This window comes from Oncorhynchus clarkii, chromosome 2 (assembly GCF_045791955.1).
Source record: "Oncorhynchus clarkii lewisi isolate Uvic-CL-2024 chromosome 2, UVic_Ocla_1.0, whole genome shotgun sequence".
Classification (NCBI taxonomy): domain Eukaryota; kingdom Metazoa; phylum Chordata; class Actinopteri; order Salmoniformes; family Salmonidae; genus Oncorhynchus; species Oncorhynchus clarkii.
Genome location: NC_092148.1, coordinates 92,829,795 through 92,844,293, shown reverse-complemented (window position 1 = coordinate 92,844,293; position 14,499 = coordinate 92,829,795). Strand labels below are relative to the sequence as shown.

Sequence of the window (14,499 nt, the reverse complement as noted above, 5' to 3'; positions counted from 1 at the left end):
AGTTAAGAACTAATTCTTATTTACAATGACGGCCTAGGAACATTGGGTTAACTGCCTTGTTCAGGGGCAGAACGACAGATTTTTACCTTGTCAGCTCGGAGATTTGATCCACCAACCTTTCAGTTACTAGTCCAACGCTCTAACCACTAGGCTACCTGCCGCCCCTCCACTCTAACCACTAGGCTACCTGCCGCCCCTCCACTCTAACCACTAGGCTACCTGCCGCCCCACCATTCTAACCACTAGGCTACCTGCCGCCCCTACACTCTAACCACTAGGCTACCTGCCGCCCCTCCACTCTAACCACTAGGCTACCTGCCGCCCCTCCACTCTAACCACTGGACTTCCTGCCACCCCTCCACTCTAACCACTAGGCTACCTGCCACCCCTCCACTCTAACCACTAGGCTACCTGCCACCCCTCCACTCTAACCACTAGGCTACCTGCCGCCCCTCCACTCTAACCACTAGGCTACCTGCCACCCCTCCACTCTAACCACTAGGCTACCTGCCACCCCTCCACTCTAACCACTAGGCTACCTGCCACCCCTCCACTCTAACCACTAGGCTACCTGCCACCCCTCCACTCTAACCACTAGGCTACCTGCCGTCCCTACACTCTAACCACTAGACTACCTGCCGCCCCTCCACTCTGACCACTAGGCTACCTGCCGTCCCTCCACTCTAACCACTAGACTACCTGCCACCCCTCCACTCTAACCACTGGACTTCCTGCCACCCCTCCACTCTAACCACTAGGCTACCTGCCACCCCTCCACTCTAACCACTAGGCTACCTGCCACCCCTCCACTCTAACCACTAGGCTACCTGCCGCCCCTCCACTCTAACCACTAGGCTACCTGCCACCCCTCCACTCTAACCACTAGGCTACCTGCCTCCCCTCCACTCTAACCACTAGGCTACCTGCCACCCCTCCACTCTAACCACTAGGCTACCTGCCACCCCTCCACTCTAACCACTAGGCTACCTGCCGTCCCTACACTCTAACCACTAGACTACCTGCCGCCCCTCCACTCTGACCACTAGGCTACCTGCCGTCCCTCCACTCTAACCACTAGACTACCTGCCGCCCCTCCACTCTAACCACTGGACTACCTGCCGCCCCTCCACTCTAACCACTAGGCTACCTGCCACCCCTCCACTCTAACCACTAGGCTACCTGCCGCCCCTCCACTCTAACCACTAGGCTACCTGCCGCCCCTCCACTCTAACCACTAGGCTACCTGCCGCCCCTCCACTCTAACCACTAGCATACCTGCCGCCCCTCCACTCTAACCACTAGGCTGCCTGCCGCCCCTCCACCCTAACCACTAGGCTACCTGCCGCCCCTCCACTCTAACCACTAGGCTACCTGCCGCCCCTCCACTCTAACCACTAGGCTACCTGTCTCCCCTTCCACTCTAACCACTAGGCTACCTGCCGCCCCTCCACTCTAACCACTAGACTACCTGCCGCCCCTCCTCTCTAACCACTAGACTACCTGCCGCCCCTCCTCTCTAACCACTAGGCTACCTGCCACCCCTCCACTCTAACCACTAGGCTACCTGCCGCCCCTCCACTCTAACCACTAGGCTACCTGCCGCCCCTCCACTCTAACCACTAGGCTACCTGCCGCCCCTCCACTCTAACCACTAGGCTACCTGCCGCCCCTCCACTCTAACCACTAGACTACCTGCCACCCCTCCACTCTAACCACTAGACTACCTGCCGCCCCTCCACTCTAACCACTAGACTACCTGCCACCCCTCCACTCTAACCACTAGGCTACCTGCCGCCCCTCCACTCTAACCACTAGACTACCTGCCACCCCTCCACTCTAACCACTAGGCTACCTGCCACCCCTCCACTCTAACCACTAGGCTACCTGCCGCCCCTCCACTCTAACCACTAGGCTACCTGCCGCCCCTCCACTCTAACCACTAGGCTACCTGCCACCCCTTCACTCTAACCACTAGGCTACCCTACCACCCCTCCACTCTAACCACTAGGCTACCTGCCGCCCCTCCACTCTAACCACTAGGCTACCCTGCCGCCCCTCCACTCTAACCACTAGGCTACCTGCCGCCCCTCCACTCTAACCACTAGGCTACCTGCCGCCCCAGAATGAATTGAACTGTGTTCTTAACTCAATCAGATTCTGGCCAGAGCGAGGGGACCTGGAGTGAGGCCGGCTGCTGAAGCTGTCTCCTGTGTGCTTTAAATAACTCTATGGTCCCCCTCAGATGTTGGCGAAGGCTCGGGGGCTGGAGTGGGGCCGGCTGCTGAAACTGTCCCAGGTGCAGACAGAGCTGGAGGCGTCTCTGGAGGAGATGCTGCGGCTGGTGGCTGAGGTGCTGCACCCTGAGCCCTACAGCAGAGAGGAGGTCTGCAAGGCCCTGGGAATCACCACAGAACAGCTCTGTACAGACCTCCTTAGCCCCAACACACAGCACGGTAAGACACTGGTATTACTACCAGTTATTTTCCAATCGTTTCATTCTGAACAGAACCACAATTTAGTTTTGTTCCGTTCTACTGTTCTGACCAACAATATAAAGTTCTGAGCCGGTTTGAACCATAAAAACAAGTAGCTGTTTATATCGTTCCCCTTTTTTATAACCTGTGAAATCAACAGTTGTTTACACCAATCAGTGCGGACGGAGCCGGCAAGCTAGTTGTTTACACCAATCAGTGCGGACGGAGCCGGCAAGCTAGTTGTTTACACCAATCAGTGCGGACGGAGCCGGCAAGCTAGTTGTTTACACCAATCAGTGCGGACGGAGCCGGCAAGCTAGTTGTTTACACCAATCAGTGCGGACGGAGCCGGCAAGCTAGTTGTTTACACCAATCAGTGCGGACGGAGCCGACAAGCCAGTTGTTTACACCAATCAGTGCGGACGGAGCCGGCAAGCTAGTTGTTTACACCAATCAGTGCGGACGGAGCCGGCAAGCTAGTTGTTTACACCAATCAGTGCGGACGGAGCCGGCAAGCTAGTTGTTTACAACAATCAGTGCGGACGGAACCGGCAAGCTAGTTGTTTACACCAATCAGTGCGGACGGAGCCGGCAAGCTAGTTGTTTACACCAATCAGTGCGGACGGAGCCGGCAAGCTAGTTGTTTACACCAATCAGTGCGGACGGAGCCGGCAAGCTAGTTGTTTACACCAATCAGTGCGGACGGAGCCGGCAAGCTAGTTGTTTACACCAATCAGTGCGGACGGAGCCGGCAAGCTAGTTGTTTACAACAATCAGTGCGGACGGAACCGGCAAGCTAGTTGTTTACACCAATCAGTGCGGACGGAGCCGGCAAGCTAGTTGTTTACACCAATCAGTGCGGACGGAGCCGGCAAGCTAGTTGTTTACACCAATCAGTGCGGACGGAGCCGGCAAGCTAGTTGTTGGCAATAAATAAGGCAATAAATAGGCCCTAGAGGCAAAATAATTACAATTTAGAATTAACACTGTAGTGATAGATGTGCAGATGATGATGATGTGCAAGTAGAGAGACTAGTGTGCAAAAGAGCAAGAGGGTAAGTAATTATATGGGGATGAGGTAGTTGGGTGGGCTATTTACAGATTGGCTGTGTCTACAGGTACACTGCTCTGACAGCTGAGGGGGGAGGGGCTACAGTAGCCTGTGCTTCAGAGGGGGGAGGGGCTACAGTAGCCTGTTCTTCAGAGGGGGGAGGGGCTACAGTAGCCTGTTCAGAGGGGGGAAGGGCTACAGTAGCCTAAACAAGCACAGACACAGGTAAAGATTTTCATCTGACATGCAGACACTGGAATAATAAGTTCCTGAGTGACAGAGTGAGGGCTTTCATAGGCGCTTTGTTGAGGTTTTTTTTGTGGGACCAGAAGGAAATGTCTGCAACATAAAATAACCGGTTAACCAGTTCCCATTCATTTAAAATAACAGTTCTGTTCCGGAACAGTATAGATCACTTTCGTTCCCTGTTCCATTTCATTCCTTGAAAAAAGTCATTATGTTCCGGTTTTCTGTTCATTTCCTTGAACCGGTTCCAACCCTTGATCACTACTGTATAACTAGTACATTATAACTGGTAGGCTAGCAGGTCACTACTGTATAACTAGTACATTATAACTGGTAGGCTAGCAGGTCACTACTGTGTAACTAGTACATTATAACTGGTAGGCTAGCAGGTAACTGCTGTATAACTAGTACATTATAACTGGTAGGCTAGCAGGTCACTACTGTATAACTAGGTCATTATAACTGGTAGGCTAGCAGGTCACTACTGTATAACTAGTACATTATAACTGGTAGGCTAGCAGGTCACTACTGTATAACTAGTACATTGTAACTGGTAGGCTAGCAGGTCACTACTGTATAACTAGTACATTGTAACTGGTAGGCTAGCAGGTCACTACTGTGTAACTAGTACATTATAACTGGTAGGCTAGCAGGTCACTACTGTATAACTAGTACATTATAACTGGTAGGCTAGCAGGTCACTACTGTATAACTAGTACATTATAACTAGTAGGCTAGCAGGTCACTACTGTATAACTAGTACATTATAACTAGTAGGCTAGCAGGTCACTACTACTGTATAACTAGTACATTATAACTAGTAGGCTAGCAGGTCACTACTGTATAACTAGTACATTATAACTGGTAGGCTAGCAGGTCACTACGGTATAACTAGTGCATTATAACTGGTAGGCTAGCAGGTCACTACGGTATAACTAGTACATTATAAATGGTAGGCTAGCAGGTCACTACTCTGTAACTAGTACATTATAACTGGTAGGCTAGCAGGTCACTACTGTATAACTAGTACATTATAACTGGTAGGCTAGCAGGTCACTACTGTATAACTAGTACATTATAACTGGTAGGCTAGCAGGGAGGAGGTCCTCCTCCACCTTTTTGATGCAAACCAAACTGTGTGTCCAGGCTCGGATATGTTATTTCCAAAAAAGGTTAATTCTCCACATCTGCCTTTCCCGCTGCCCCTCCTTGAGACCTGTCTCCTCCATTATCATATAATTAAAGGTAAATAACAGGTTTGACCTGCTATACCTGTCCTCTCCTCCCAGTGGCCCAGTTCAAGCTGTACCAGCGGGCCAGGCATGTATACGGCGAGGCGGCACGGGTCCTGCGGTTCAAGAGCGTGTGTGATGAAGCTCCCACCGCCCCGAACGCCGTGCAGCGTCTAGGAGACCTGATGAAGCAGAGCCATGCCAGCTGCAGAGACCTGTACGAGTGCAGCTGTCCAGAACTGGACCAGCTGGTAGAGATATGTCTGTAAGTCCAGAACCACTCCATTCTATATGTTAACTATAGTTTTTATTTTTATATTAAAAGGGTTTAAAACCTTTCAATTTACAGGTTATTCTCGCTCTACTCTCGTACTCCCGTTAACTCAGAAATAAAATCTCGCCGTCATTCAGTGAAATAGCCTATATTTATTTACGTTGTCTGTCCGTGAGAGATTAAGTCTCATTTGAGATTTAAAAAAAAATCTAATTTCAAACCTGTCCATTAAAATACTAGATTTCGCCGGCTACCTTGTAACTAGTGTGTTTGACAAATGGATGGTGCAACTGTTGATGCAGTTTCCTTGCTTGATTGCATTGTTAATTGATAGATCGTAATTGAAGGATTTAGGTTCCTAGAACCGTGCTTTCTCCACCATGTTTATTATGTTTCCTCTGGCCACAGGCAGTCTGGTGCGGTGGGATCCCGGCTGACCGGAGCAGGCTGGGGGGGCTGTGCTGTCTCCATGGTCCCCACTGACAAGGTGGAGTCTTTCCTAAAGAGCGTCAGAGAGTTGTACTACACGGCAGACCCACGCAGAGCCGAGCTAGAGAAACACAGTCTGTTTGTCACCAAGCCTGGTGGAGGGGCGGCCATTTTCCTTGAAGACTGAAATAAAAAAATGCTTCTCTTTACAATTTTGAGGTGAAATGTCTTCCTTGCCGTTTCACCGTTTCAGTATTTTTATACTATTATTTTAGTCGTGACTCTATGACTAATTCTCATGCCAAAATGACACAGTTGATGATTCTGGAATTTCAAGGGCAATGATAATCAAAGCTAGTCTGCTCCCAGATTTGTTGTCTCCTTCTGTAGCCTGGTCCCAGATCTGTTGTCTCCTTCTATAGCCTGATTCTAGATCTGTTTGTCCTCTTGCCAACTTCATTGCTTAATTTTCAAGCCAAACATGACAAGAAGTTGGCATGATAGCACAAAAAGACTGGCACTATTTTATAGGGGGAAAAATGTAGACATTTTATAATTTGGAACTCAAGTTATAACTAGTTTTAAAACTAATGATTCAAGATCAACCTCTTTACAAGAAAGGGGACTTTTCTTTATTCAGTGAGTGTAATGATTTCAGTTGAAATGGGACAGTGCTATCTATATAAAGTACAATACTTTTCCACACAGTGCAGTACTCCATTCCTTCCATTGCTGTGTGTGTTTGTGTTGTATGTTTTGAAGGAATTAAGAAGTAAAAAGGCTTTTGTTTACGTTTTGTCTCTGTCTGTTCCGTTTGCATTTTCTCCACGGAAACAGACAACGAACACAATATGAACAGCTGTATATTTGTATATATATATATATAAAATATTTAAAAAACGCACTGTCGTTGGAAAAACGTTATTTCCAAGTTCAAGAAGCGGACGTTAACAAATAAAAATGACAGTGTTTCAGTTTTTATCGGTAGAAACTAAATGTAAAATTAAACGATGCATCACCAACACATTCAAGACGAAATTCATTCTTCGCTTAAAAAGCAAAAAAATAAACATTAACATTTTTAAAAAATTAGATCTTAACAAATGATAAATGATTGTATTGAATTTCAGCATTCAAAGCATAAGCCTAATGGAAACAACATCATGTTTTCATTCTGCAAACATCCATGTCTGACAGGTTGACAATGTGCTAGAGAGAGAGTGTGTGTGTGACCAAATACCAAATAGGGCAATTAGGCTGTAGAATGCTGACAGCCAGAGTGTTCGCATTGAGCTTCCCTACAGTATGGATTCCCCTTCATTACAGGAAGTTGACAGGAAAGCCTTCTCTTCATACCGTTTTAAAGTCTCAATCTGTGATTCACTTTTCCAGCCGAACGGCAGCCTCACCACTGTTTTTGCCATAAAGCTGAGGGATGGGGCTTGAGAAATTAAACCAATACCTAAATTCATAGATGGCGCTTTACGGTCTCTACAGACCATCAGATTAACATGATATTCTTTAAAAAGCAATTGGTATACAACGACCATTGAACAGCTGCCTGTAACTACTGCAGCACCTTTAAATGTAAATGAAGGATAAAGCCAACTTATGACAAAGACCTTGACCAGTGGAGGCTGCTGAGGGGAGGACGGCTCATAATAATGGCTGGAACGGAGCAAATGGAATGGCATTAAACACCTGGAAACCATGGAAACCATATGTCTGATGTATTTGATACCATTCCACCTATTCCGCTCCAGCCATTACCACAAGTCCATCCTCCCCAATAAAAGTGCCACCAACCTCCTGTGACTATTGAATGGTTATGTCTATGTTCAGACGTGTGATAAATGCTTAAATTAGTAAAAGGCACTATTATGTTCTCTCCATTAAAGGAAAAAACATGCATCTTGATCAGTCTTTCAGTCAGCATTCTAAACCTCAAGAACATTCTGAACATTCTTTCAGTCAGCATTCTAAACCTCAAGAACATTCTGAACATTCTTTCAGTCAGCATTCTAAACCTCAAGAACATTCTGAACATTCTTTCAGTCAGCATTCTAAACCTCAAGAACATTCTGAACATTCTTTCAGTCGGCATTCTAAACCTCAAGAACATTCTGAACATTCTTTCAGTCAGCATTCTAAACCTCAAGAACATTCTGAACATTCTTTCAGTCAGCATTCTAAACCTCAAGAACATTCTGAACATTCTTTCAGTCAGCATTCTAAACCTCAAGAACATTCTGAACATTCTTTCAGTCAGCATTTTAAACCTCAAGAACATTCTGAACATTCTTTCAGTCAGCATTCTAAACCTCAAGAACATTATGAACATTCTTTCAGTCAGCATTCTAAACCTCAAGAACATTATGAACATTCTTTCAGTCAGCATTCTAAACCTCAAGAACATTATGAACATTCTTTCAGTCAGCATTCTAAACCTCAAGAACATTATGAACATTCTTTCAGTCAGCATTCTAAACCTCAAGAACATTCTGAACATTCTTTCAGTCAGCATTCTAAACCTCAAGAACATTCTGAACATTCTTTCAGTCAGCATTCTAAACCTCAAGAACATTCTGAACATTCTTTCAGTCAGCATTCTAAACCTCATCTTTGTTGAGGTAGTTTCTATTTGATTTTAATTTAATTATCACGATGACTTACTGTATGTGCAAAACCAGAATTGTTTTTATTTTTAAATAACATTTAGCATATTCATGGTCATCGGCAAAATATGATTTGTAACACAGTGTTCTAACAATGATAGAGTTGTGCTTAATGTTTTCCTAAAGCAGCCTGAAGTACATACCTGTATTTTATCTCTGTTTCAAGTGGCTATGATACCGAACTCATACCTGTCCAGCCCAGGCTACTGAAAAATCTATCTACTCCTACATCTATTGAAAAGGAGATCTCCACCAAAAATTTAAACTCCAATGCTTAGGTCTCTATTCAATCCGTATCGTGGAAATTAAGCGTTACAGTGTGATTTCAATTTAAAGGCAATGTTAGCGGAGACTGCATTCACGGTAAACACTGCCGACGAAGGCTCAATAGTAAAAAATGACCTTAGAATTTAAATCTGTAACGCTCCACTGATTCAGATGGACTAGAGCCTATAGTGATCTTTCTGAACATTAGTTGATCCCAGAGCAGCAACTGATTGGATATTCCTGTGCTGGTTCCTGTGCTGGTTCTTGTGCTGGTTCTTTTGGAGCCTGCTTGCTGGTGCGCTCATGTCCTCTGATGATTGAGTTTGACTTACTCTCCATTTTCTTGTGTGCTGCTGCTTGTCCAGTGCCCACAGTATAGTCATTTACCAGACGTTTTTATCTAAAGTGACTCACAGAACTGTCAACATTGACAGTGACAAACATGTACCTGCCAAAATAAAGGAAACACCAACATAAAGTGTTTTGATAGGGCGTTGGGGGCACCACGAGCCGCCAGAACAGCTTTAATGCACCTCTTGGCATAGATTCTATAAATGCCTGAATCTCTATTGGAGGGTAGCGACACCATTCGTCCACAATCATTTTCAATTTGGTGTTGTTTTTTTTTGATGGTGGTGTAAAATGCTGTCTCAGGCACCGCTCTAGAAGTGTTCAATTGTTTTGAGATCTGATGACTGAGATGGCCATGGGCATATGGTTTACACCGTTTTCATGCTCATCAAACCATACAGTGACCACTCGTTCCCTGTGGATAGGGGGGCATTGTCATCCTGGAAGAGACCACTCCCATCAGGATAGAATGGCTGTTGTATCACTCAGAATGGCTGTGTATTTATTGGAGTTTACCTTGCCCTCTAAGGGGGTTCAGTGGACATAAACCATGGCCGGAAAACATACCTCGCACCATAACAGAGCCGCCAGAACCCTCATTTACTCAAGTGTTTCCATTACTTTGGCAGTTACCTGTATATGTGGCCGATCGATCCAATGTGGGAAATCGAACCCCACCCTGATGTTGACCGCACCATGCTCTAACTCTTACTCACTGAGCCAGGTGTAGACGCACAGGATCATCTTATAGTCTAAACAGCTTGTTAGGAATCTAAAAACTGGTCGTAAAGGGTCATGTCTGAACGGCCCCATTGGAAACAACATTAGAATCCATTACAGTCTGTTGAGTTCTAGTGTTGCCTTCCGAGGTTCCGGATGTTCCGTAGGCCTCAGCAGAGACACAGGCTACCGGTGTTTCCCCCTTCCTCTTCGACATGCCCTCTATCAAACTTCTGCTGTTGTGGACCCTTCCAGGGGACGACGGGGACAGGGATGGGGACGGGGCAGCGGTGCTGGGTGTGACCTTAAATGTTGTTTTGAAAAATAAAGTGACACACATTCAATTTAGGCTTACACTCTTATCTAGAACCTTAAAAGGTTTCTCCTGCTGTCCCCATAGGGGGGGGGGAACCTTTTGAAGAAGCCTTTTGGGTTCCATATAGAACCCTTTTCACGGAGGGTTCTACGTGGAACTTAAAAAGTATTCTATCTCGAACCCAAAAAGGTTCATCAAAGGGTTCTCCCATGGGGAACCCTTTAACAAAACATAATGAAGAGAGGAGAACTGATGTTTTGGCATTACACAACATATATATATTTTTGTTTATTAGTTTATTTGACAGACCTTCATGTTCTTCCCTGAGGTTATGAGCTCTCCATAGCCCTGTTGGTGGGAGAAGGCGTAGGCTGAGCGCCTGGAGCTGGTCCTCCGAACACGTCTCAGGTTCTGCTCCTTGGGACCCAGCTTTCTGCTGGCCTGCTGCAGGCTCCGCACCTGGGGAAGGAGGACAACAACAGAGAGTACCGTTATTGTGGATAGTCAGATTAATATAATAGTTTGTTTAAAAAAACGTTTACATGCTTAGCATGAAGAACAATTTCCCTAATAATCCTGTTGACATGGACACATCTGAAATCAGGCTACCTGATTGCAGAAAATCACCAATCAAAAGAAATGCTCTACCACAGCGACCATTTTATAGTAGTGACATTTTTTGCGAAGCCTATTTGAGTCTGAGTTCGGACATACAAAGTTTGTATGTGAAAACGAATGATAAGAGTCATACTTCCAGTTTTTCCCGAACTCACTTCAATCGAGTATTAAAGAGGGAGGTTGAGCTGACAGATTCTGGGACATGTTCAGATCACATGTTCAGATCACATGTTCAGATCACATGCACCACTGGAACGCTGATTAAGCTGTTTAAACGTACTAATAATTTGAAAGATTGCTCAGACAACCAGATGTTTTAATCAGTGCTTAATCATATACTTACTTCAATTTTGTCCTTATGCCAATTAAGATAAGCATACTGTTGCATAACCTGGCTACTGTCATAATCAATTTAATATGAAATTATTCCTGTGCATGTTTCGGGTGTCAACTGGCTTTGTCTGCTGACTATATGACAGTGAGAAAAGGGGATACCTAGTCAGTTGGACAACTGAAAACATTCAATTGAAATGTGTCTTCGACATTTAACCCAACCCCTCTGAATCAGAGAGGTGGGGAGCTGCCTTAATTAGCATCTACGTCTTCAGCGCCCCGGGGAACATTGGGTTAACTGCCTTGCTCAGGGGGCAGAACGACAGATTTTTTCCCTTGTCGGCTCGGGGATTCGATCCAGCAACCGTTCGGTTACTGGCCCAACACTCTGACCACTAGGCTACCTGCTGGTTACTGGCCCAACACTCTAACCACTAGGCTACCTGCTGGTTACTGGCCCAACACTCTGACCACTAGGCTACCTACTGGTTACTGGCCCAACACTCTGACCACTAGGCTACCTGCTGGTTACTGGCCCAACGCTCTAACCACTAGGCTACCTACTGGTTACTGGCCCAAAACTCTGACCACTAGGCTACCTACTGGTTACTGGCCCAACACTCTGACCACTAGGCTACCTACTGGTTACCGGCCCAACGCTCTAACCACTAGGCTACCTGCTGGTTACTGGCCCAACGCTCTAACCACTAGGCTACCTGCTGGTTACTGGCCCAACACTCTGACCACTAGGCTACGTGCTGGTTACTGGCCCAACACTCTGACCACTAGGCTACCTGCTGGTTACTGGCCCAACACTCTGACCACTAGGCTACCTGCTGGTTACTGGCCCAACACTCTAACCACTAGGCTACCTGCTGGTTACTGGCCCAACACTCTGACCACTAGGCTACCTGCTGGTTACTGGCCCAACACTCTGACCACTAGGCTACCTGCTGATTACTGGCCCAACACTCTGACCACTAGGCTACCTGCTGGTTACTGGCCCAACACTCTAACATTTCAAACACAGATTCAACCACAAAGACCAGGGCGGTTTTCCAATGTCTTGATGCAAGACAGGGGCCTTTCTACCGACTCTGAAAAACACCAAAAGAAAGATGCCCAGGGTCCCTGCTCATCTGCGTGAACGTGCCTCAGGCATGATGCATCATGTTATGGGTATGCTTGTCATTGGCAAGGTCTAGAGAGTTATTTAGGATACAAAGAAACGTAATAGAGCTAAGCACAGGCAAAATCCTAGAGGAATGCTTTCCAACAGACACTGGGAGACAAATTCACCTTTCAGCAGGACAATAACCTCAAACACAAGGACAAATATACACTGGAGTTGCTCCCAAGACAACGTTAAATGTTCCTGAGAAGCCTAGTTACAGTTTTGACTTAAATCTGCTAGACAATCTATGGCAAGAAGAAAATGGTTGTCTAGCAGTGATCAACAACCAATTTGACAAATCTTTAAGAATTTTGAAAATAATAATGAGCAAATATTGTACAATATAGGTGTGCAAAGCTCTTAGAGACTTACCCAGAAAGACTTGCATGTGTAACTGCAGTCAAAGGTGATTCTAACATGTATGTTCTCAGGGGTGTAAATAAACTCAGCAAAAAAAGACAACCCTTTTTCAGGACCCTGTCTTTCAAAGATAATTCGTAAAAATCCAAATAACTTCACAGATCTTCATTGTAAAGGGTTTAAACACTGTTTCCCATGCTTGTTCAATGAACCATAAACAATGAATGAACATGCACCTGTGGAACGGTCGTTAAGACACTGACAGCTTACAGACGGTAGGCAATTAAGGTCCCAGTTATGAAAACTTAGGACACTAAAGGGGCCTTTCTACTGACTCTGAAAAACAACAAAAGAAAAATGCCCAGGGTCCCTGCTCATCTGCGTGAACGCGCCTCAGGCATGCTGCAAGGAGGCATGAGGACTGTGAGACGCCTAAGACAGCGCTACAGGGAGACAGGACGGACAGCTGATCGTCCTCGCAGTGGCATACCACGTGTAACAACATCTGCACAGGATCGGTACATCCGAACACCACACCTGCGAGACAGGTACAGGATGGCAACAACAACTGCCCGAGTAACACCAGGCACGCCCAATCCCTCCATCAGTGCTCAGACTGTCCGCAATAAGCTGAGAGAGGCTGGACTGACGGTTGTAGGCCTGTTGTAAGGCAGGTCCTCACCAGACATCACAGGCAACAACGCCGCCTATGGGCACAAACCCACCGTCGCTGGACCAGACAGGACTGGCAAAAAGTGCTCTTCACTGACGAGTCACGGTTTTGTCTCACCAGGGGTGATGGTCAGATTTGCGTTTATCGTCATAGGAATGAGCATTACACCGAGGCCTGTCCTCTGGAGTGGATCGATTTGGAGGTGGAGTGTCCGTCATGGTCTGGGGCGGTGTGTCACAGCATCATGGGACTGAGCTTGTTGTCATTGCAGTTAATCTCAACGCTGTGCATTAAAGGGAAGACAACCTCCTCCCTCATGTGGTACCCTTCCTGCTCATCCTGACATGACCCTCCAGCATGACAATGCCACCAGCCATACTGCTCGTTCTGTGCGTGATTTCCTGCAAGACAGGATTGTCAGTGTTCTGCCATGGCCAGCAAAGAACCCAGATCTCAATCTAATTGAGCACATCTGGGACCTGTTGGATCGGAGGGGAAGGGCTAGGGCAATTCCCCACAGAAATGTCCAGGAACTTACAGGTGCCTTGATGGAAGAGTGGGGTAACATCTCACAGCAAAAACTGGCAAATCTGGTGTAGTCCATGAGGAGATGCACTGAGGTACTTAATGCAGCTGGTGGCCACACCAGATACTGACTGTTACTTTTGATTTTGACCCCTCCCCCCTATGTTCAGGGACACATTATTCCATTTCTGTTAGTCACATGTCTGTGGAACTTGTTCAGTTTATGTCTCAGTTGTTGAATCTTGTTTATGTTCATACAAATATTTACACATTTTAAGTTTGCTGAAAATAAACACAGTTGACAGTCTTTTTTTTGCTGAGTTTACTTATTTAATTGTGATATTTCTGTTTTTCATTTTTAATAAATTAACTAAAATGTTTGTTTTTTTAAACATGTTTTTACTTTGTCAGTATGGGGTATTGAGTATAGATGGGTGAGAGAAGAAATATGTAATCCATTCTGAATTCAGGCTGTAACACAACAAGATGTGGAATAAGTCAAGTGGTATGAATACTTTCTGAAGGTATTGTACGTCTTTTCATTGGTTTAGTGTGATGTTTCCCCTGTTCCTAGTGGTTACGGCGTCTGTCAATCAAGTTCCCTTTACCTTGTCTGTCAGAGTGGGGTAAAGGTCTGTCTTCAGAAAGCGGACTGCCAACCCTGGCATGACACACGCCACGGTGGTCAGCATTATAACCAGCCACACACTCTTCTGAGTCAGACAGTTACGGGCTGTGCCTGAAAAAAACACAACAAAAATACCCTCGGACTCAAAAAAAT

General features: G+C 46.1%; 2 protein-coding genes across 2 annotated transcripts in view; one reads left to right on the top strand and one right to left on the bottom strand.

Moving 5' to 3' along the window:
- The window catches only part of LOC139376441 (galactokinase 2), an 11,695-nt gene extending 5,198 nt beyond the window's left edge, over window positions 1-6,497 (top strand). Inside the window, exons 8-10 of the mRNA XM_071119049.1 lie at window positions 2,243-2,453; window positions 5,061-5,268; window positions 5,686-6,497. Of these exons, the coding sequence (XP_070975150.1) occupies window positions 2,243-2,453; window positions 5,061-5,268; window positions 5,686-5,893 (627 nt within the window). The 3' untranslated portion in view covers window positions 5,894-6,497. The remainder of the gene's footprint in view (window positions 1-2,242; window positions 2,454-5,060; window positions 5,269-5,685) is intronic.
- Window positions 6,498-8,401: 1,904 nt separating this feature from the next.
- The window catches only part of LOC139378535 (ATPase phospholipid transporting 8B4), a 51,253-nt gene continuing 45,155 nt past the window's right edge, over window positions 8,402-14,499 (bottom strand). The window contains exons 27-29 of the mRNA XM_071120808.1: window positions 14,327-14,457; window positions 10,345-10,494; window positions 8,402-10,023 (exon numbers count right to left, since the gene is read on the bottom strand). Coding sequence (XP_070976909.1) covers window positions 9,793-10,023; window positions 10,345-10,494; window positions 14,327-14,457 — 512 coding nt within the window. The 3' untranslated portion in view covers window positions 8,402-9,792. The remainder of the gene's footprint in view (window positions 10,024-10,344; window positions 10,495-14,326; window positions 14,458-14,499) is intronic.